General features: G+C 33.3%; 1 protein-coding gene across 2 annotated transcripts in view; it reads right to left on the bottom strand.

Annotated features, from left to right (window-relative positions):
- Window positions 1-432: 432 nt before the first annotated feature.
- The window catches only part of CARNMT1 (carnosine N-methyltransferase 1), a 36,067-nt gene continuing 12,037 nt past the window's right edge, over window positions 433-24,462 (bottom strand). For both annotated transcript variants that reach the window (XM_074281414.1, XM_074281415.1), the window contains exons 4-8: window positions 16,673-16,813; window positions 14,794-14,972; window positions 6,232-6,345; window positions 3,800-3,903; window positions 433-3,046 (exon numbers count right to left, since the gene is read on the bottom strand). In XM_074281414.1, coding sequence (XP_074137515.1) covers window positions 2,945-3,046; window positions 3,800-3,903; window positions 6,232-6,345; window positions 14,794-14,972; window positions 16,673-16,813 — 640 coding nt within the window. In that variant the 3' untranslated portion in view covers window positions 433-2,944. The remainder of the gene's footprint in view (window positions 3,047-3,799; window positions 3,904-6,231; window positions 6,346-14,793; window positions 14,973-16,672; window positions 16,814-24,462) is intronic.

Raw genomic sequence — 24,462 nt, 5'->3', positions numbered from 1 at the left:
TTTGGAGCTAAAAATGGGAATTTGAATCATTTGGTCTCATTTCTTCATATGAAAGAATTGAGGTCCAGAAAGATGGGATGATTTACCAAGGTTACACATGAAGTTTTTAAGAAAACCAGAATCCAAGTCTCTCTACAATTCACTTTCCGATTTACCATGCTGCCTCTAGTGTCTGCATTGAAATCATCAGTTATATGGTGATTGTGAATTTTAATGGTCCAAATAACTTGAGCATAAAAAACTGTAGAAGTATTTAATTCAATATCCTTCATTTTATTTGAGGGAACCGAGGCCCAGAAAGGGGAAATAACTTGCCCAAAGTCACACATATAGGCAGCATAGATAGGATTTGAACCCAGGTCTTCAGATTCCAAACCCCATATTCTTTATACCAACCCCACTGCCTAAAAGCAAATGATCAAACTCTCACAATTTCATAGCAATTGCAGATTTTAATGTTCAAGAAAAATTAAGTCCATCATACAGAATTAAAAATATAGGAAAGTTCATGCAGACATGAAGCTTTCAATTCAGCAATTTTAGCTGCTTTAGAATGAATATTACATATCAATACAGTACATTTTATAGTTGCCAAACAACTTCATTTGAAGTTTTATACTGTGATTTATACATCTTTTCTTTGTATTTTACACTTTCCATCTTGCACACTTGATCAACCTATGTTGTTTTAGATTATGGCAAGAAAAATTAAGCAACATTACATGCCTATTTCTCTTTTATTAAAACATGAATGAAAATGCTTGTGCATATAGAACACTTCAGAAAGTAACAATGAAGAACATGCAATTTAGTGAAAAGGGGTAATTAAATATAAGAAATACTAAATCATAACTTCCATTGGAGCCTTTTATTGATCTAAGCCACCTCTTCAAGTTTAGAATATTTTGTTTGAAAATAATTAAAAGACAAATGAAAATGTGCATTGTAGAATGAGAAGAGAAAAAAAAAAAGAGACTGTGAAGGGAAAAGGAAAAATAAAATTAAATAATTGGTTCCAAATTTAATCAATTAAAACATATAATTTGGGAAAAAAGTGTAGTTCAGTAATAAAGTTGACTCATACATGCTGATACACTCTTGCTTTAATTCAATGTCAAAAGATAATCAACTATTTTGACCCAAGTGTATGAAAATGGAGTATGTACCAGTAAATTGCTTAGAGTGAAGTATTTTTATCCCCATTTGGCATGCTCCAACTTTTTAAGGGGTTTTATCATTACATAAAATTCCTTTTACACTTCCTTTTTCTTTTCTTAAAAGAAGGTATGCTTTTTTTGTTTCTTGAAAGTAAGTTCAAATTAGTTTGTGGGGATAATGATTTATGGTGTTCTGAATCAATATTGCAAATACTCAGGGATCAAAAAGAGAAAAAATGATTCAATAAGGTAAAGTCCTTACAAGTCTCATATTTCAATGAATAAGGCAATTCAAGGGATTTTTCTTACTTCCATTGTAGTCAAGGTCACAGAAGCCATGTTAAAAATATGCAAGTAGAGAAAAGTAGTGAATGGGGTCATAAGACACCTTAATGGAGTTATGACTTCCTAACTTCATTGAAAAAAAATATCTAACTAAAGATTTCCCAGAACTTTTCTTACCAATAAAAGTGTCATTTTATCAGCACATTATTATAATTAAGAGGTTTATCTAATACATTTCACCACAAGTTTTTTGATACAATACATTGTAATCTGTGAAATTCTTCAACAAGAGCAATTCCTCCCCTCTATAAATTTTAAAGTGTGGAAGAGATAGTCCTGCAAATTACAATTTCCACAAAGCAAATGTCTTCCAAAAAAGGAACTACTAGAGGTAGAAATTTAAAGCCGCCAACAATCATTACAACTGACCTGCTTAATCCAAAATTACATTAGTAGCTGTTGCTAACAATATTTAAGGTGTATACTATAGGCAGAAATATAACCCTGATTTTCACATTCACAATTTTCCCACATCACACCACACCTATGTTACCATGGTACAGCTTTTACCATGTAATTATTTTTATTTTAGTATGTAGTTATTCTAAACAGAGTGCCTGGTTATTAATAACTCAGATAACCTAGCTAAAGGAAAAAGCATTACGTAAACATTTACACTGATGAATACCATATGTCACTATCACTTGAAGTCTTAATAAGTGGGCAAAGTCTCAATCCCATTTTTCATATTTATTACACTTTTAATTCAGGGCTTTATGCTTCACTTCGGTCTTTGAGGTCTTACCAAATGTTTCAAAAACAATCCAATGACTAGTATTTTTAAAAAATCTGTTTAGTATGACCAAAAGATTCAAAAAAATTCACGGATCACTTAAATGCATTCATTATCTGTTGATGACCCAATCTGATATTTCACGAAAACAGTTTTTTAAAAAATACCACTCTAAATCAAATTGAACTATAGAACTGAAAAGCTCAACTAATTTTAATGATAAAAAAGTCATTAGATATTCTGCCTCACATTTGAGAAAATTTTCATTTTGAAATGAAAATGGTTTAGACATTTTCTTGAGCTGAATGTATACATGTTTATCACAAGGCCAAGAGTGTATTAGGATTTCAATACGACTGAGTTATCAGTGCAGCAGCCTTACAATAGGGCAGCCTCATAAAGACACAGAAGGATAGTTTTTCTATTGAGACAAACGATTCTGTACTTCAAGGAAAAAGTACATCTGAAGATCTTCCCTTCACTTCCACCCATTCATATAGTACAAATATGCATGGCATAGTACATGTCTGGATAGCAACAGACATATATTAAGAAAATAGACACTATATCTAAATCCTGTTAGGAATAAAGAAGGCACCACTGATTTGAGGTTGTGTCCTGTCACCACCAATAGTTGATTTTGTGTTGTTTGTTTCAACATTTGCTCCATTAATCAATTTTTTTTTCCTGAAGAATTCACAGGAGACAATTACTGTGGTTTACGAACCACAAACAGCACACATTCATAGTAGTATTTCATCATAGAGAGATCATTCACAGTGTATGTGGACAATACAGATTCTTGTTCTACCTGCAGTAGAAAATAACACAATTATAAAGTTTTTGATGTTAAATAATGTATTTATATTTCACAGGTGTTGCAGGGCACCACATTTAACAGAAATTTTAAAGCCTTACAAATTAATGCTAGCTGGAGAAAATACAAATTTAAATTAAACAGCTATAATTTTGTAAAAAGAAAGGAAAAAAATCAGTTTCAAATTCAAAAAATAATAAACAAAATTAGCACTCACTCAAATTCAAAGCAGAAAAGTCTTGCTTTTAACAAAAAGGCAATATCTATTTGTATTTATCAACATAATTTGTTAACATCCTTGAAAAATAAATGCCCTGCATTTCCACTTAATGTCATCTGCTTCTAGAGAAGAACTGATGGAATCTGACTAGAGATTGAAGTTACTATCTTTTATTTTCTTTTTTGGGGGAGGGGAGAAGAGGAGGGACTGGTTGAGTTTTCTTCTACAAAATGACTAACATGAAAATACATTTTATATAATTGCACATATATAAATCTATATCAGGTTACTTACCATTTCAGGGAGGAGATATGGAAGGGATAGAATTTGGAACTCCCTTCTTCTCCCACAAAAAAATAATGTTAAAAATTGTTTCTACATATAATGGGAAAAAATAATTGTTTTTTAAAAATTAAATCAAATTTAAAAAAATTTCCTGTGACTACTCCCTAACTCATGATATTTGCCTTTCATAATTTTACAAAATTTTAAGTACTGACAAATCTTAATCTACATTCCACACTTACCTCTATATGGAACCCATACTGGAGAACAACATTTTTTATATCCTCATAGCTCAATTCAATGGAAAGTTCATTTGCCAAATTTTCAAAGTGATATAGTAAAGGACCTATGTTTTTAAAATAAAATGAATCAGTTAGCTAGCTAATTAGTAAAAATATTGCACAATACCAGCACATAAAAGTAGAAATGGAAACAGCACCTCATATAGGTTTATAATAATTTAGCTAATGAGAACAAGTTAAATGTTTTATTAGATTAAAAATCTGAAGATGAATAAAGACTAAAAAAAATAAATAGCTTCATGGTAAGGCACACTAAGAATAGAATGTACTTTCTACTTTTTTGGACATAGAAGTGAAATTAGTTGAAAACAAAAAGAACTGGAAAAAATAGCATTAAGTATTTAGTTGATTCATAAAAACTTTAAAGTACACTGTTTTGAATATTAGGTCTACATAATTGTAAAATATCTCTAATTCTGTAAACCATGTTCTCAAACTATCCCTCTCATTCTCTCCTTCCTGCTGTACTAAAAATTTTGGAGGTTTTTTATTCTACTGAAAGTCATTATGCATGTAGTTTAGTTATTTTCCTAGTTAAACTTAATAAACTACTTTAAACAAAATGTGATCTTACTTGATTTTGCATCATCTCACCCATTTTTCCTCTCTGACTACAATAGATTTAACAACTGACTACCTTCAAGGTTGTTCTCATCAATATTACCAGAATATTTGAAGGCCCTTCACCTTCTTAGTGTCATTTCTCAAACTTTCATTATGATTTCTACACTCTTACTTTCATGGATACTTCTAGAGGAAGATAGGATCTCTCAGTCCTAACCAGGATAATGATTACTTGAGTCAGTTCTAACTGTTGGGAACTTTCTAGTTTTTTTATCAAACCAAATGGGCCTTTTGGTGGATTCTTTAAAAAATTAGAGACAAATATATGTGAAATACTAATTACATGATTAGCACAGAACTTTTACCCTTAGATTCAGTAATATGCAGTATTCATTCATTCAACAAGCAATTATTAAGTATATAATACAAATCATCTGCTTCAAACAGAGCATAACACTAGGTTTTAGAGGAAACACAAAGTTTGGATAGTATTTGGTCCCAAATTTCCAAAAATTTATAGTTCAGCAGAGGGATAAGATACCAATATGGCTAACTATAATGCACATTATTAAATGAATATGCAATTTACAAAGCAAAGTGCTAAAAATGTGAGGAGAGAAGATGAGGGAATGCTTGGGAAAAGAGAAAATATGTCCAAGAACTGGTCCTTAAGGGATGGGTAAGAATTCAACAGATGAAAAAGAGGATTTCAGGCAAAGAGAAAAAAATTGAGGGAAGGCACAAAAATAGGAAAGTGGCTGCAGTATTAATTCCAATAGTTATCATAATACTACTTAACTAAATCAAGAATATTAGAGGTCCAGAAAATCCCTTCCCACAGACCAGGAAACAGTTGATAACTTATTATTCTACTTTTCTTAAAAAGTAGAAATTGTAATATAGACCCTCACACCTTCATTCCCAATCATTCTTTTTCATTTGTTTTTTTAAGATGCCTGACTAGTCATGGAAAAAAAGAGAAGGCACATATAATTTTAAAAAGTTAAGATGATTTCAAATCATGCAAAAAGACAGCTTAGTAAGTGAGTATCTTGGGTATGAATTAGTATTACTAGACCATTTTCAGGATACTAATGTTTTTTAAAACAGTTTTGTAGATATGTTCTTAGAGAAGTCTAGCAAAAACTGGAAGTTTTTTGGATAAGCAAAATTATTACAATCTTGTTTGTCTTTTGTTCCTGAAGAGGACCATGACATCAGTGAGGTGATGTCATGACATGCAACTGAAGTGGATTTAAGGAAGAGAGGACTGTGTTAGGTCATCTGCTTCATTTTCCCCTCCAGAGTCATCTGGGTCCAATGGCAAGATATAGATTAAGAAGACTGGAGATGGTTCTCCATTAAGTTTATAACATGAGCCAGACACTGTGCTGAGGGTACAAAGAAAAACAAAAAGATAGTTTCTGTCCTCAAGATGCTGACCATCTAAAAGGGAGGAAAAATATACTAATAAAATAAGACACAAAGTTTAAATATTAAATTTCATTTTAAAAATTAGGAAAAAAGTTTAAGAGGAGATTCACAGCAGCTCAAATACATTACTTTATGGCTTACAAGGTGTTCCCCTAAAACAACTCCATAAGGTAGGTAGTACTATATAAGGATTATTATTCTCATATTAAAGATGAAAAAAACTTAGAGGATTTAAATAACATTTGTTCCAATTGTACAACTAGTTAAGTAGCAGAAAGAACTCAAACCTAACACAAAAATACCATTTTATCCAAAATAACATGATTTGCAACAATTCATAAAAGGCTATGGCTATGGATATTGTTATAACTTACCTAGGTTTATCCAAATTCCTCCTGGTTTCAGTATTTTCCATATTGTATCAATGTAATCAATGACATTATGGGCTGTGTCTATGAAGAAACAAGTAGCAATACAATCCCAGGTATCTATTTCAAAACAAAAAAAGAAAAATCAAGACTCTTGAGGTATGCTGTGGTCTGGCAAGAGAAAAAAGGGTCATGCCTAAAAATCTATCAATAAGAGGCAATATAATCAGCTTGAAGTACATTATTATATGAAAATGGAAAGTTTCACAAATTGATGAGCTTGGAAGTGAAAGAATAGGTAACTGGGGATAAACGCCAGACAAATATAATATCCACAAAAAACAGTGAAATGACCTACTGATACTGATATCCAAGGATAAGAATCTATCCTTATCAATTATTATTATTTTTTTCCTTCTTTTTCTGAGGCTGGGGTTAAGTGACTTGCCCAGGGTCACACAGCTAGGAAGTGTTAAGTGTCTGAGACTAGATTTGAACTTGGGTCCTCTTGAATTCAGGGCTGGTGCTCTATCCACTGCGCTACCTAGCTGCCCCTTTATCAAATTATTTGTAAGCTTTATCTAATCAGATTAATACAACTGCCATTTATTTTATTAATTACAAGTCATTTCTCTCTCATACACACACATACACATGCTAACATTATGGTTTTTGGGATTTAAGAAGGGATTATCAATTATATCTGAGACTCATTCTTGCTCTGTGAAAGGCTATATAAGGGACAGCACTATAAAGTTATCTTATCTGCATACTGTGTACTACAGAAATCTTTCTGCTCTAGCAGTATTAAGTTACTCTAGCAAGGAAGCAACGTTTTAATTAGCCACAGAAGAATAAGAATAACAACTGGAGGCAGGTCTATAAGTATGTACCAAAGCATTTGGCATGCCCTCTGTGTTCCTCAATTTTTAAATTCATTTAGAGAAGGTCAAAATCATTAACACCCAGACCACAGTTTACCAACATTGATAGTAACTTTTGAGAACACACAGTCAACATGGGGTCCCAATGGGAATTTCCTTCCATTGGAAGGAGAAGAAAAAAAAAAGAACCATTAAGGGTATGATTTACCAAAAGGTCTGACCCTGTAGTATACAAAAACCTAAGTATTTCCTCTTTTGAAAGAAGGCAGTCTGAATTTGTATTTTCAAAATCTATACTGACTACACTGAGTTACAGGATTCGCCTCATTTCTATGAAATTCAAGATTTTAAAAAATCAATATATTTTCTACAGACAAAGCATTGTGCTAAGAAGGCAAAATACAAAGAAAAATAAACCAGAACATCCCTATTCTTAAGAAGCTCAAAGTCTTAGAGGGAAGACAACTATAGTGAAGAACTATGTACAAAAAAAGACAAATTGGAGATAATCAAAAGGTGGTAGGAACTAGCATTAAGGGGAATCAAAAAAGGATACTTGTGGAAAGTGAAACTTTAGCTGAAACCTGAAAGAAACCTGAGAAGTCAGAAGGCAGAGCTCAAGAGGGAGAGAATTCCAGCAAGAACAGCCAGCATTAACATTGGAGTAAGGAGATAAGAGAGTCTTGTCTGAAGAACAGCAAAGAAGCCAGTGCTACTGGAACAGCGTATACAGATAAGAAAGTGTAAGACTGGGAAGAGAGGGGCCAAGTTATAAAAAGGGCTTTTAAAGTTGAAGGATTTTATATTTGATTTTGGAGATAATAGGAGTCATAGAAATTTACTGAATGGGGATAGGGGGCGGCGGGCATGTGAGTGGGATGGTCACACCAGAATTTTAGGAATATCAGTTTGACAGAAAAATAAAAAATGTACTGGAGTAGGAAGAGTTGAGTCAGGGAGACCAATCAGAAGGCTATGGCAATGTCCATGCATGCATGAAGTGATGAAGGTCTAACCCAATGGTGGCATTTTGACAGGAAAGAAGGGGACATATGTGAAAGACATTATATCCATTCATTTTCCCCTCTTATTTAAAATCAATTAAGATGAAAAAGTAACATTTTACATTAAAAATTTTGATTCATACTAAGATTAATAATTCAGAGAAGATTTCAGAGAGAATGCAAAGTGATAATGCAGTTATTACATGTTAACAGAAATAAATTTTAAAATATCCTTATGCACCTTTGCTTCTGATAATTAGGAGTGAAAGTGTGCAAAAACTACCACTTTAGGTAGGGCTAGTTGGATGAAAAATGTTTCTTCCTGAAAAATCCCACAACTAATAGCATGCTATATTTTTATTTGGATTGTCTTAAATGTTAATTCAAGTACTGGGTATAATCTAATTAACATTGAAGTAGGAATCAGAAAGCCTAGATTCTAGCCCTGGCTATATCCCTTACTAGTTATGTGATGCTGGGCTCACATATCATTTTAAACACTTTGTTTAAATTGAGTCTCAATTTACTGATTTATAAAAGTGATAAGGTTCTACCCTGTTCTATCTACTTTGTAGGACTGTTATAAAAATCAACTAATAAATATGAAAACTGCTTTGAAAAACAAAGCACAAATACTCTTTGCCCAGCGGTGTCTCAACTAAGTTTGTATCCCAAGGAGATCATAAAAAAAAGGGAAAAGAACCCACATGTACAAAAATGTTTGTAGAAGCCCTTTTTGTAGTGGCAAGAAACTGGAAATTGAGTGAATACTCATCAGTTGAAAAATGGTTGAATAAATCATAGTAGATCAATATAATGGAATATTCTATAAGAAATGATGAGCAGGCTGATTTCAAAAAAGTCTGGAAAGACTTACATGAACTGATGCTAAGTGAAGTGAGTAAAACGAAGAGAAAATTGTACTTAGCAACAAGATGTGTTGCTGATGATCAACTGTGATGAACTTGGCTCTTTGTAAAAATGAGGTGATTAAAGGCAATTTCAACAGACTTGTAATGGAAAGACCCATCTGACTGTAGATCAAAGCATAGGATTTTCACCTTTTTGTTGTTTGCTTATTTTTTCTCCCTTCTCATGCTTTTTTCCCCCTCTTTTGATTTGATTTTTCTTGGGCAGCAAGACAAATACAAAATTATGTTTAGAAGAAATGCACATGGGGCAGCTAGGTGGCGCAGTGGATGGAGCACCAGCCTTGAATTCAAGAGGACTGGAGTTCAAATCTGGTCTCAGACACTTAACATTTCCTAGCTGTGTGACCCTGGGCAAGTCACTTAACCCCAGCCTCAAAAAAAAAAAAAAAAAAAAAAAAAAAAAGAAGAAGAAGGGGAAAATATTTTGGAATATAAAGTTTGCAAATGTGAATGCTGAAAACTATCTTTGCATATATTTTGAAAAATAAAAACTATTAAAAAGAAAAATAAAGAGTAATTCAAAAAGTAATATTGTTTTTTGTCATGTAAATGTTTATACCATATATGTGGAAGAATCAGGTAAAGTACAAAGCTTAATTAAGACATAGTCTCTACCTACACAGAGCTTATAGACTAAAATAAGAAACAGAATTATATTATACAAAATTCACAATAAATGCAAAAAAAGTTGCAATAGGAAAGTATCAGGGAAAAAGTTTTATTGATCAAAGAAATCAAGGATGGCCTCATAGAAGAGATGGTATTAAAGTGGGCATAAAGGTTAGATCTGGGCATGTTTAGGGGACAGAACATAGTTTAGTCTAAATGTACAAAGTATTTCAAAGGGAACAATGTAAAAGTAAGGTAATGAAAAAAACAGATAGGTAATGCAAACTGTGAATACCAGGAAAAGAAATTTGAATCTGTTAAATTTTCAATGGCTTCTACACATGCCAAATTTCCTACCCAGCCTTTACTGTATAGTTCAAATGTTACATCTTCTATGAAACATTTCCTCTTCCTCCTAGTTGGAAGTAATTTATTCTTTATTGAATTCCCATTGCATAATTAGTTCATTTCTTATTATACTTTTATATTATGCCTTATTTTGTACTTATGTTTATAGTTTTCCTGACATACAGTAACATCTTCAAGAATTCAATCTCCAACCTTACCCACCTTTGAAGCCTTACATTATGTTGAGTTTAGGGCATCACATTTTAGAAGACACAGGGAGACAAGCTGGAGCAATTTTAGGCAATAATGAAGATGGGAAGATCTTATACTGATGATGACTAATTAGGAACTAGGAATGCTTTACTTGGGAGAAGAGAAAGCAAAGAGATCCAGGAGAGATGTTTTTCAAATATCTGAAATGCTATCCCATGGAAGGGGGATAAAGTTGTTCTGCTTGCTGCCTTTCCTCTCTCTCTCCCCCCTAGAAATCATAGTAAAAACAGACTATAAGTAAATTATGCAAAAATTCAAATTGGAAAAGATACTAAAAGACAGGAATTAAATGCAGGAGTGGGCTGTGAGAAAATTGGCACACTAATTTACTGTTGGTGGAGCTGTGAATCCGTATAACTCATCTGGAAAACAAAAAAGAATTAAGCCAAGAAGTCACTAAACTGTTCACACCCTGGGAATTCAACTGCAAGGCACAGAACCCAAAGTCAAAGTTGTATAGACCTAATACCCACCAAAATACCTGTAGTGGTAGTGACAACAAAAATTGGAAACAAAGTGAAAAGCATTAATTGAGTAAAGGCTGAATAAATTGAGGTATGTGAATATACTACTATTCTGCCATAAGAAATGATGAATGAGGAATACAATGAAGCATGTATAAACTAACATCAAACAAAGCAGAAGTATATAGAGCAATATATACAACTACAATACTGAAAACAAAAACTATGCTTAAAGTAGCTGATCTCAGAAATTGCAATGTCTAATCCTCGTCTCTGAGAAGAAAGAACTCACATAACACCTTTTCCTTCTATCAGTAGAAAGATAGGAGAAACTAAATTTATACATAATAGTTTTGTCAATTGGTTTTGCTTATTGTTCTTTTATTTTTCATTTTTACAAGGACAGGTGCAATGATAGTAGTGATGGGATGGTGGTTCAGTTAATTAGAAACTGAGGCATAAAAAAGGTACTTTTGAAAAACAGAATAAACTTCAAGGAATAGTAAATTTCCTATTACTAAATGAAAGAAGCATTAAGTGCTATGATGAAAGTATGTAAATAAAAAAAAAGTAAGACTGTCCCCAGGCTCTTAAGGAATTTACATTCTAATGGGGGCAATAGATTGAAACTTTCAGTTGCAAATTAGATGGAAAGGTCTTATCTTCATTAGATTATAGCAACAAAACAGAAATACTTCTTAAATGTCATTTCACTAATAAAATCACAACAATTTCTGATTCTGAAGGTCTGATATAGTGTCAAGGGCTGTAGTTATGACAAAATGATTTTCTGGGTCTTCAACAGATATGACTATAATAGAACCTCCTGAAGAAATAGCTAGGTTACATCTTTATAGCGGTTGCTTTCCAGCATGATAGAGATTGTTTTATTCCTTGTGTTTGTAACTAAAATATCCAGTAAAGTACAATGCCTGCCAGATAAATAAGTGCTTAATCAATCTGTGTTCATTAAATTGAACTAGATGGCCTTTGATATCCTTTCCAACTCTTTACTTCTATGAATTTATCCAAACTCTGTGTGGGCAACAGCTTTAGTTGTATCTCCTATATCAGAGGTATGAAACATGCTAACAATCTCTCCTCTCCCCCCCAGGTTAAAATGTATTTAGTAAGCATTTAATTAAATAAATACAAATATAATAGAACACAGATAATGCTGACAGAGTTTTCAAATCCCAATTAATCCCATCATATCTGCCTAACATGAGTATCCTTCAAAAGGATTTTTATCCTATGGCCTTTTAAAATCTATTTCCCTTAATGATCTCACTGGCTTCCATAGATTCAATTATTATCTCCATGCTGATCCTTATGCTTCAGTTTCACATTTCTAAGTACATGTCCCATAGGCACCTTAAGCTCCATATCCAAAACTGAACTCATCACTTTCCACTCTTCCAATCTCTCCTCTGCCAAGCTTCCTTATTATTGTTGAGGGCATCACAAAACAGTATTAACAATCACTGAGACTCAATCTCGGTGTCATACTTGACTTCTCATTCTCAGCCTTCATATAAAATTTGTTGTAAAGTCCTATTAATTTTACCTTTGTAACATCCCTTTCATGCCCCATTCTGTTTTCTGACCTTTCCACTACATCATAAAGGCCTTCATCACCCCACACTTCCAACTACTGAAAGTACCTTACAAGTTATCTCAGGGGCGCAAGTCTTTCCCCAGTTCAAGCTTAAAGCTGATCATGATACTCTTTGATTTCCCAATGGCTTATCTCCCAAATCAAATATAAATACCCCCTAATTGTTAGTCAAAGCCCTTCATAAGCTAGTCCCCTACTACTATTCCTGTGTTCTTATACTTTACTCACCTCTCCTGTGATCCAGTGACATTGCCATCTTTGATGTTTTTCACAAAAGGCATTCCATCACCAAGTATTTTCACGGGTTTTTTGCCTTGCCTAGAACTCTCTCCCTTCTCATTTCTACCTTCTACCTTCCTTCAAGTTCCACCTAATATCCCACTTTCTACAAGAAGTCTTTCCTAATCATCTTTAATGCTAGTTTCTTCCCCTTGTTGATTATCCCCATTCTATCCTGCATTTACCTTGGTTATGTATAATTGTTTGCATTTAGTCTTCCTCATTATGAGCTCCTGGAGAGCTGGTACTGTCTTTTGCTTTCCTTTGTATCTCTGGAGCTTAGTATAGACCAGGCAAACAGTAGTCAGTATAAGTGCTTACTGACTAGACTTTTCTTTTCTCTGTCATGGTCCCACCTTTTATAGCCAAACTCCTAGAAAAAGCTCTTTGCAATCACTGCTCCCACTTTAGCTTCTAATTAAGTCTCAACTCCTTGAAATCTGCATTCCAGTGCTTTCACACTACTGAAATAATTTCCTTCAAGACATAACTTTCTTTCGGTTCTCTTCTTGTCTGGACACTCCTTTATTTAAAGTGCTTTGCAGCAATATTTATGTTCCATTCTCTAGGCATGCATACACATCAGAGCTTGATTCTTCTTTGGTGATTTCATTAGCTATTATGGAGTCCATTATCTTTATGCAGATGACTCCCAAATCTACATACCTAATTCTCACTTGTCCTATGTTACCAACTATTTGATAGACTTTCTACCTGAATTTGCCACAAGTACCTCAAACTCAGAAAGTCTACCACAGAATTAATTATCCCTTTCTACCTCTACTTCAAACCCAATTTTCTTTCCTAACTCTGATATTTGTTGAGGATACTACCATACCTCCAATCTCCAAAGTTTGTGAATTTCAAATCAGTCAGTCTGTCAACAAACATATTAAGAACCTACTATGTGTCAATCTGTGTTCTCAAAAAGTCCACAATCTAAAGGGGAGACAAGCAAAGACCTATGTATAAGCAACCTATACACAAGATAAAACAGAAAATAATCAACAGTAGAAGGTACCAAAAAGTAGAGAGACTGGAAAACCCTCTGTATATAAGTGGGAGATATATATATTTTTTTCTCTCTAACCCTCTGTATCTAATCAGTAGCCAAGTCTTATTGATTCTACTATCACAATATCTTTCCCACCTATTCCTCTTACCCTTTCACTATTGGCAAGGCCACTACTTAGTTCAGGAACTTATTACCTTTTGTCTGGACTATTTCATCTTCCTAACTGGTCTTCCTGCCTCCAATCCATTTTTCACATAATTAAACAACAAGCTACTTGACTATTTAAAAAGTTATGCTGGCTTCCTATTGTTCTAAAGTATAATATAAACCCCTTTATATGGCATTTCAAGCCCTGCAAAATGTACTTCTTTCTCCTAATTCCATATTCCTCTCCTGATGCACTATATATTCTAAGCAAACTGGCCTATTTGTTGTTTTCCTTCACATGATATTCCCTCTTGCTTCAACTTTGCTTCCTTTCCCAGAATGCTCTCCTATGTGAATATGGAATCTCTAGTTTCTTTTAAGGCTCAGATCATTTGGCCACTTTCTATACAAGGCTATTCCTATTTTCCAAAACTAGTTGTTAAAGTTCTTCCTCTCTCCAGAAATTACTTTGTATTATTTATCTGTGTATATCTCTCAGGAGAATGTAAGCTTCATGAGGACAGAAATTGTTCATTTTTGTCTTGGTCTATCCAGTGTCTAGTACATTGCCAATATATGGATGGTTTCCATAAATATTTCTTCAATTAAATTGAATCCCTATCCCAAAACTATTAATCCTTCCTTACTATAAACAGTATAAAAAAATTCCTGTAGCAGGAAAATTAAGGTGCCTCACAATATGACACTAACAATACCTTTTCCCCAAATTTAACCCTGTACTACAAAACAATTCCACTAGACAATCTGGTCTATGATTCCTCAAATGCCTTGTTCATTCTTGCCGCCACACTTTGGATATAGGCCTCCTAGAAAGTAGAGAATGTTTTTTATTTTATTTTTTAATATCCAACAATATCTAGCAAAATTGCTTATAAATAGTACTTTTTAAACAGCAAATGAAATTCTCTAAACTTTATACTGATTCATCTTATAGTAGGGAAATAATTTATTATAATTATTTTATTTGAACTTACTGCATTCTGAATATATCTCCTGAAAATCTCCTGCTGTCATAGAAAAGTTAGAACCAGGAGGAAGACTGTGGGGATCAACATCAGGAAAATAGACTGGCCGAATCTGATCAGCCGATCTTCTGTTATTGCTAAACTGATGAATCCAAGGATAAAGTTTGTGTGTGTTAATTTCAGAGCATCTGCAAAAAACATAAAAATCAAATTGAGTTTTAACTAATTATTTTACTCAAGGAATTATTTTTTTAATGCTAAAATACTGCATTTGATTAGATATATTTTAATTATAACAAATTAGAACTTAAGAATTTAAGTTGTTTGATTCTTTAGATCTCAGGTTGGGGTTTTCCTAGCAAAGATACTTCAATAAGTTTGCCAATTTCTTTTCTAGTGAATTAAAACAAACACTTGACTTGCCCAAGATCACAAGCTAGTAAACATTTGAAGACATAGCTGAACTCAGGTCTTTCTGACTTTAGCCCCAGGGCTCTACCTATGGGCCACCTAACTGGCTTTCATTTAATTCATACCCTCTTATTTAATAAATGAAGCAAATGTTGCTTAACTAAATTGCCCAAGGAAGAAGGTGGCAAATAAGCAGCACTAAGATTTAAGTTCAAATAATTTGACTCCAAATCCAGTGCTCTGTCTACTACACTGTTACTTATTCTAAAATGTAATACAAAATAAAACAGAAAAAAAATCCACTGAAAACTATATTACCTAATATATATACAAATTTGGAAATATGACCACTCAAGAAAATAGAAAGAATAGGATTATATATTAAAAGGTGCAAAGGCCATCAAGCCCAATCTTCTCATTTTAAAATATGGATCTAAGACCCAAAGACATTAAGTGACTTGTCCATAGTCACAGTGCGAATATCTGAGGTCTTCCTGAATCCAAGTCCATCTATATAATTACTATAATTACATATCTCAAGATTATAGTATATCTTTTGTTTTCCAACCTTAATAGTTTGTCCCTTAAACTGAAGTAGCGTAGCTTGTTCCTTTAAAAGGTAGCAATGATCCATAATAAGATAAATTTCTAGGATGAAATGATAAAACTGTCCACTGTCTTTAGAACTAGAGATTCTTGGTTAATATCCTCCTAAACCAAGTCTTGAAGGAAATAGTTTAATACTTATTAGTGTTCCAGAAGAGAAAGTGGCATTTTTAATGCTTCTCTTGGCTGGCAAGTTTGCTCAATGAAGAGTGATATTGATGACATGAATCTAGTCACCTACAGGAGATAGACTGCATTCTTCCTCACATAAGGTCTTTCTGCAATGGCTAAATGATGACCACTGATGAAGTATGTTGTAAAGGTATTGCCTGGACTAGATGGTTTCCAAGGTACCTTCTTAATCTGAAATTCTGTCTGAAGAATCACTCTAATGTTCTTGACTTTTTCTCATGTGCTTTTCATTGCTCAAAGAAACAATCAAGGACCGGTGGAATGTCACAGAAGCAATGAGAACATGCTAATTTCTGAAGCAAAAAAAGAGGTAGTCTTAATTACTCTGAATAAAGACTGCTTATAAGACGAAGTCAGAGGACTATGGTTTGAGCCAACTCTGCTAAGTTACTACCATGTGAACATGGGCAAGTCATTTAAAGTCTCCAAATTTCAGATTTCCTCAATTGCAAAATAAGTGATGTGAGACACTGATCTATGAGCCTACTATTTCTTTACAGTTATGTATCCTACCCTAACATTCAAGTACTTAAGTGTGTCGATAAAAGTTATTTTTATATGCAAAGTGATTTTAATATAAGGAATACCTAAAATACAAAATATGAAATTCATAGAAGCAAGCAAAATGTAATTTTTCTCTGGGAATTTTACATCTCAAATAGAAAGTAAATGTAAATACCTGTTGAGTACAAAATTGGAAGAAAAGAGCATAAAAAAACTCCATTCATTTCCTTGGCAAGCATAACCTAGCATAGCTATTTCCCAGGCCAATCTTCCTAGGCCAGCACCAGGTACCAGAATATTTACTTTAGAAGGATCCCTGAAAATAAATAAAAATATGGCAATCATGTCTAAGTCCTTAATGTTGTAAAACAAGAGGCAAAAATAAAAACATTTCCATTACAAACTGTTAATTAAATGAAAAGACCTGTTTAAAATTGTCCTCCCCTAAGAAAGTGATTTCTGTAAAATGCTTTAAGAAGTTGAACTATATAAATTACTAGATGATCTACATTCGAGGGTGGACATGGTTAAAAATTTAATATTTGGTCAACCTGGTGATAATCTTTTCTAAACTTAGCTGACTTAGCCTCTCGATCAGGCATGCAGTCCATCATTAGCTATATATTCAAAGTTTTTCCTACTTTGGTAGGGACCTGTCAGAACTTAATTGTCATCAACTTCAAGAACCCAGGGTAATCTCCATAACTGCACCTGGGGTTTAATGGAAGATTTTTCCAAGAAACAACATTTAAAAAAAAGAAAAAGGAACAAATAAGATTGCTACTATAAAACAGCAGATAAACTACAGCACTAATGGCAAAGATGATATAAATGTTTAAACAATAGTAGTTCCCCCAAGCCATTGCATATATGATTCAAGTTCTTCCTATTCCCACCAATATCTCAAGAGGCATTAGAATACTGGTTTACAATTTCTAAGCTTTTACTAGACAGAAGAGTTTAATAGTCAATATAATAAATCATTTAAGTTAAATAACATCATTTATTTTAGTCATAACAAGTAAAAATTTATACCACACATAAAAATAAAAACTACCTTAATGTTTTATAAATTAAAATTTTTAAAATAACAGAATCATTAGCAAACATTGTGAGTTTTAATAAATTTTTGCTAAAATAATAGTTAAGTAAAATTTAGGTTTCTCTTCCATCCTAGGAATTTTTTTTTGAAGGGGGGGGAATATCAGTTTTTTCAAGAGACAAATGAATCTGAACAAAGCTTACACACTTTCTCACCAACCTGTCATTTTTAATTATTACTTTAAGTTTTTAATGTTAAAGCCTAATTATACCACATTATTGAACAAGGTTTTTTTTAAAAGTATATTAAAATAGGGTTTTATCCACCATCTATATGAATAGTACAGCATCTTGATGCTGTAAAAAGTCTTAGAAATAATTCAGCTTAACACATTCAAATTTTACAAATTAGAAACCCCAGGCTAGGCAAGTTAAGGATTACATTTGAAGAAGTCATAGAATTTCCCTTCTCTTAGCACTCTGTTCTTACTTCTCCCACTGAAGGCCAGTCACAGAAAAGAGAGAAAGAGAAAGTGAGAAGAAAAAAACCCTTTAATTTGCCTTCCCTTACATTTCCCACTCCTTCCCATCTCTTTGTCCTTTTTAGATTCCTAACAGAGATGAAATGTCCAGGAGACTATAAAGATGAAAGACAGACATGGAAGAAAACTTAAAAGCCTATTTTTTGTAACTGAGGGTCAAAAGATACAGGTACTAGGCCCAGAATTCAAACCCAAATCCAAGTCCGTTGATTTGATCTACACTTTTCCCACTGCATAGGGAGGATCCATATTTCTTCTAAAATATGAAATGAATGTTACTTTTGTGTATTGTGAATTCTAGGCTCTTCAAAGAACTTCTACATAACTTTCCCCCCCTCCCTATCCCCCACCCCAAACAAGAAAATGGGATAGAGGGCTGAGGGAGAAGACTCAAGAAGAAATCTTTTAAATGGATAAAACCAGAGAGAAGCTACTGAATTATGTCCCAAATCAAAGCAAAATATGATGGTAAGATAAGAGAATCAGAGGAATGTGACAATCTCAAAATAGAAGAAAGGGGATCATTATTCTATATGGTAGGTGTTTTTTCTTTAAGGGATGGGATACAGAAGCAGGCATCCTAACTTACTATTTACCATTTAACAGAAGAGTCCTAAGGCATTAATTTCCCATTCTGGCCCAGTTGCTAGTTTCACTGGACCCTTTTCCTAAAACTAGGGTAATAGGTTATAGCAAATGGAAAGGTTAGACTCCTTCAATTCCCCCCTAATCTCAGCAGGTCACCTCACTCTGGACTATTGATATCCAGCTCTGCTGGTGTGGTTAGGAAGCCCAAAGTAGAAGGACTTCAAAATCACCTGTGGGAATGAATTTCTTGATCATTAAATTATAAATGGGATAGACTGACTTATTTTAATAGCAGTTCATGTGAAAAAGAGACCCAGACTTTATTCTATATAAACTAAATACAGATTTTATGGTCAAGAAAGTTAGACATTTTGAACTTTGTGAAAAATCAAGGAAATGTAGATTTCATTCTAGTTCTGCCATTAATTTTGCATAAACATGGACAAGTTATTTTATCTGTATACTTCATTTATAAAATGTGGAGGTTGGTCTAGACGAATAACACTGAGGTCCTATCCTTTCCAGCATTAACTTAAAACATTTCTAAGACTTGAAATTGTGCCACAAACTGCATAATAATTAGTCTGAAGACACAAAAATGGCTGTCTTCAAATATTCAAATATGTCATACATAAAATGGACTAAAATTCTACTAATGTATCCAAATGTCAGAATGAGGACCAAATGAGCCTAAGTTATAAAAAGGTGGATTTCAGTTCATAAGACCTTCCCTTGAAAACTTTCATCCTTCTTTCACATGATAACTTTGAAGACAAATTAGCATAAACATCTTGCCTTCCATCCCCAGTCTTTTCTTTCTTAAGCTAAATAGTTCCAATTTCTTCAGCCAATGCTACAATACAAAAAGAGAAAAGCACTAAATAGAAATAGTCAATAGGCATTTATCAAATCCCTAGCATGTGCTCTGACCTTGTGCCAAATGCTGAGCAAAAAAAGTGGAAAAGGCCATAATTTGTTACCTAGATTCTTTTTTTCAGAATGAAATCAGTAGGAAGTTGTCAAAGTCAGTTTTGGAATATAAGTTGGAAGAAATTCCTGTTTGAGGAAGAGGTACAGATCATTTTATGTCAAATTTATTTTAACAATTTAATGTTATTTGAAAAAATTTTTTTTTCTCTTTTGAACAGTCCATGATACCCTAATTTTCCTTGTTCTTTCTTTCTGGATGCAAAATTTTTTGCCTGTATTTCCAAAATGTTTGGAATCTACAAATTCCAAAGTGTTTACAATTTGGTATGTACTGAATATTCAGCTAATTATCAACTTTAAAATGTATGACTGTTTTTTGACACCAAGGGGAAAAAATGAATTAGTGTCATATGAAACATGCAATTACCACTCCATATCTTTCTTCCAATACTCATTTAAACCTGGATTTCCTAAATTTATCATAGGTATTAATTTTTAGGGTAATGCGCACGCGCGCGCGCACACACACACACAGGCTTAATCAACAGTGACCACAAGTAATCCAAAAAATCAAAAGATGTCAGAAAAGGACAATTTGAAAGGACATAAGGAAATGTGAAAGAAAGAGAAAGAAAATCCCATTCTTCTTGCTTTGGCAATGAGAAGAGAGAGGTGGGGTGTAGAGGAGAATAGGTGATTAGTTAATTCTATATAAGGTATAAGGATTGCTTCAGAATGCTATGGGGTTTCCTGTTAGTAGAGTTCTTTACATAGAGAACCATATAATCATTTAATGGGGATATTGTAGAAAAAAATTTTGTTCAAATGCAGGTTTCTAACTATGGAATAAATGTCAACTATTTTAAAAAGTAACTGAAAATGTCTGATTTTTAAAAAAGACTTTCAAGATATTAAAATGAGGTGATTAGTTATATAACAAAAAATTTTGCAAGGATACTTTAAATAAGAGAATGCCCTTCGAAATTAAAAATGTTTTGATTTGTATGCAATATATCTGATACTGTAATTTATACTTCTAACAAACTTATCAGTAGTACACTTCCTTAGCCCCATTATTTCTACCCTGAAGTCAAGCAATTATTCCTCTATTTCCTAACCTTACTGGTAAATACATTTATATTAATAATGATAATGTAGCATTGAACAGATCTGGAGAGAAACAATTATAAAATAAGGACAGTAAAGAGATCAGAACTAAAAACTGAAAAGATCAGAACTTGAAGGAAACAGGGCAACTGTTCTAAGAATTCTATGGTTCTCTTGGGGGAAACACTCAGATTATATTTGGATCTTCTTTAAAAAACAAAACTGAAATAAACCATTTGCCTTTAATGCAGTAGACCCCAAAGGTCTTCAGATGAAAAGGGAGATAACAGAATATACTGTACTATTTTGGAATGTTGTAAATTTGTTTCCTTATGGTGAGTATACACATATCCTACAAAAAAAAAAAAATGATCTGTTCTACTGGCCCAATTATGAAAGAAACATCACTATCCTTTCAGACAAAATGAGTATTATCTGAATAAGAGTACATACACAATTATATTGACAAAGTCCTTGCTAAGCTTATCATCTTCTTATAAGAATTACTGTTTAGTCAATTAGTTGTGTCTGACTCTTCATGACCTCACTTGTTGTTTTCTTGGCTAACGCTGGAATGGTTTGCCACTTCCTTCTCCAGCTCGTTTTATAGATGAGGAAACCAAAACAAACAGGACTAAGTGCCTTGCCCCAAGCATCACACAGCTAGTAAATGTCTGATGCTGAAGATGAGTCTTTCTGACTCCAGGCCTGGCACTCTACTTACTTTGCCATCTAGCTTTCTCAGTAAAAACAGAATTGAAAAAAAGAACAAACAAAAAAAACAAAGAAAAGATCATCAATGAATCATAAAACCTAAATTGTGCAACAGAAGTTAAGTTAAAAATCTCTTTTGTATACAGAAACATTGTTGACCAGAGTTGTGCTCATAATAAAAAGAAATTTTTTTTTATTTCGATTTCTTAAATAATAGAAAATAGCAAGGAAAATAATATACAATTGAAAACAAGAAACTCAGAAGGGGATACAAAGACAGCAATTTTGCCACTGTGCTAAATTTTATCATACTTTAAAAATACCCAAACTAGTATTTTAGGTGTGTGATATAAAATATATGGGCTTACAAAGGAAACACATTACATATACACTTATAAAAATATTTTTAAAAACCAAATTTATGGAGCCCCTGAAATCTATTCACAAACCTTTTTGGGGATCGAAGAATCCCAGAGTAAGAACCCTTGCTATTGACTTATATATGTATATAATTTACAAACCTCAAAGTAGTATTTAAATACTGGCTATCATCATCATCATCATTATTATTATAGTTCATTATCTTTTTTTTTTTTTTTTTCTCCTGAGGCTGGGGTTAAGTGACTTGCCTAGAGTCACACAGCTAGGAAGTGTTAAGTGTCTGAGACCAGATTTGAACTCGGGTCCTCCTGAATTCAAAGCTGGTCCTCTATCCACTGCGCCACCTAGCTGCCCCCAATCATTATTATTATTATAGACTTGGCTAGAGGATAAAGGATAAGTGACTTGGATCTAGTCAGAAAACTAGCAGGTAGGACTAGAACCCAAATCTTTCTGACTCCAAGATTGCTCTCTGTCCCCTACAACACCATTTCTCATATCAAAAAATATTCTACCTATTTTATTATAATTCTAAAATATCTCTTAGTATATTCGATATTAAATATCTAGAAAGGGCCTGAGTGATTTCCAAATTATTTTTTATTTGCCTACATATTTAACTGATATCTCACCCCTCCCCCCATGAAATGTAAACTTCTTTCAAGTAGGTGTTGTTTATCTGATCCAATCCCATCAATTTACTTAATTTAAGCATATGAGCCCAAGAAAGTAAAGATTAGCCTATGGCCAATCTTAAGATAATCCATAGCACCTATCACAAAGCACTAAAAATAGGAAGCATTCAGTTATAGATGTTACTTAAATCTGATAACTTTACGACAGATAAATGAACTTTGTATAGATCTAATTTGTTTACTTATGGTAGGATTTATATCTTTGTTGTATCCTTCTAAATGGCTTCCTTGCTGTTGGTCAGGTTAATAGTTGCTACTATTTAGTTGGTTGACTTTCTTTCAAGGAAATGAGGCATAGTGAAAAGAATAATCTTAGACTTAGAAAACTGATTTGAATTCTGCTTCAACCACTTATTAGTGATATAGCTTGAAGCAACTCATCAAACTAACCTTCAATTTCCTCATCTGTAAAATTAAGAGTTTGGGGAAGATCAGAGGTATCAAATTCACCACCTTCTAAACTTAATATGGCTTGAACTAGATTATAATGTGTAACTGGGAATTATCTAGTAAAATATATAAAAATGTAACAGAACATAATGTTAATCTGTGGTTTTCTAAATCAATGTATGACCCACTAAAATCCAGTTCTACTTGGGTTTGACACTATTGGATTAGGTAGTATCTAAGGGCCACTACTGCTCTAATGTTGTTACATTAGCTCAACTGTTTCTAGATTTCCAATTCCTGAATTTGTCATTCCATCTTTCCACTTTGTGCCTTTACAAAAGTGGTTTCTAGCTGCCCCTCTTCTCTCATCCTGGAATACATTCCCTTCTACTCTTTGTCGTTAAGCACTAAGTCATTCAATCTGGTTTGGCGAAATATTTAACAAAAAAGCAAGAGAACACAGATAATGTTAACATATAGTCTTCAGGGATCCTTATATGGAACTTAGTGGTTTCAGTTTCTATAAGAGTTTGATATCACTGTCAATCCCAGAGTGCTCTAGGTAATTCTCTAAATGTGTAAGCTGCATAGAACGTACCTCTACCATAAATCCACTCCCTCTCCCTCTTAGGCTTCAACTTAAGCATCTCCTATAAAGAGGCTTTTTCCTAGTTATCAGTAATCTCTCTTTCATCAAATCATCAAAAATCAATCAACAAACTTTCTTAAATGGTTCCTATGTGCCAGGCCTGTACTAAGCACTAGGGCTATAAAGAAAAAGTAAATATAATCCTTGCCCTCAAGAAGTTTACAATTCTACTGTTAACGGTTTGTATAGAAATCAATTCATCAAAGATACATTAAGGGTAGATGGAAGATAATCTTGGTAAAGAAAACATCATCAGCAAAAGGCACAGGCTAGAAAAAATTTCCTGAATTAAATGATATTTGAAAAGTCTTAAAGTAAGCCAAAAGTTCTATGAGATCAAGATGAGAAGGGAGAGACATTATAGGAATGGAATACTATGTAAAGGTATGAAGACAGGATTGGTTGGTTTTATCTTCAATCTCAAAGACAGCTAAAATGACATCACTACATTACAGTTAGATTACAGTGTGTGTAACTAGTTGATCAGATCAATATAAGGTCAGATGCTCTTCCAGAAGTCGGGCACACTTAGTCCATATGAACATTTGGGATAGATTCTCTTACTTTGTGCATCTCTTATTTCTTCTGAGCTATATCAACTCTGCTTTGCTTGATAGCGCAAAGGACCTTCTCTGATGAGGACATGCCATGCTGGACAGGCCTTTAACAGGATCTCCCATGCCATCAATTGTAAAGTTCTTTAGAGAGACCTTGAGAGTACCTTTGTATCATTGCCACTACATAAGCATCTGCTCTGTGTGTGTGTGTGTTCTGCATAAAATGATGCTTTTGGCAAGTGTGTAAAGGCATAGAAACAAGAAATTGAGCATTGTGTGTGAAGAACAGCAAGCAGGCCTGTATGGAAATGTCTAAGAAGACTAAAAAGGCAGGAATTGGCCAGGTTGAGAAGAGCTTTAAACAAACAAAG

Source organism: Sminthopsis crassicaudata, chromosome 1 (genome assembly GCF_048593235.1).
Source record: "Sminthopsis crassicaudata isolate SCR6 chromosome 1, ASM4859323v1, whole genome shotgun sequence".
Classification (NCBI taxonomy): Eukaryota; Metazoa; Chordata; class Mammalia; order Dasyuromorphia; family Dasyuridae; genus Sminthopsis; species Sminthopsis crassicaudata.
This window is presented reverse-complemented; position numbering and strand designations above follow the sequence as displayed.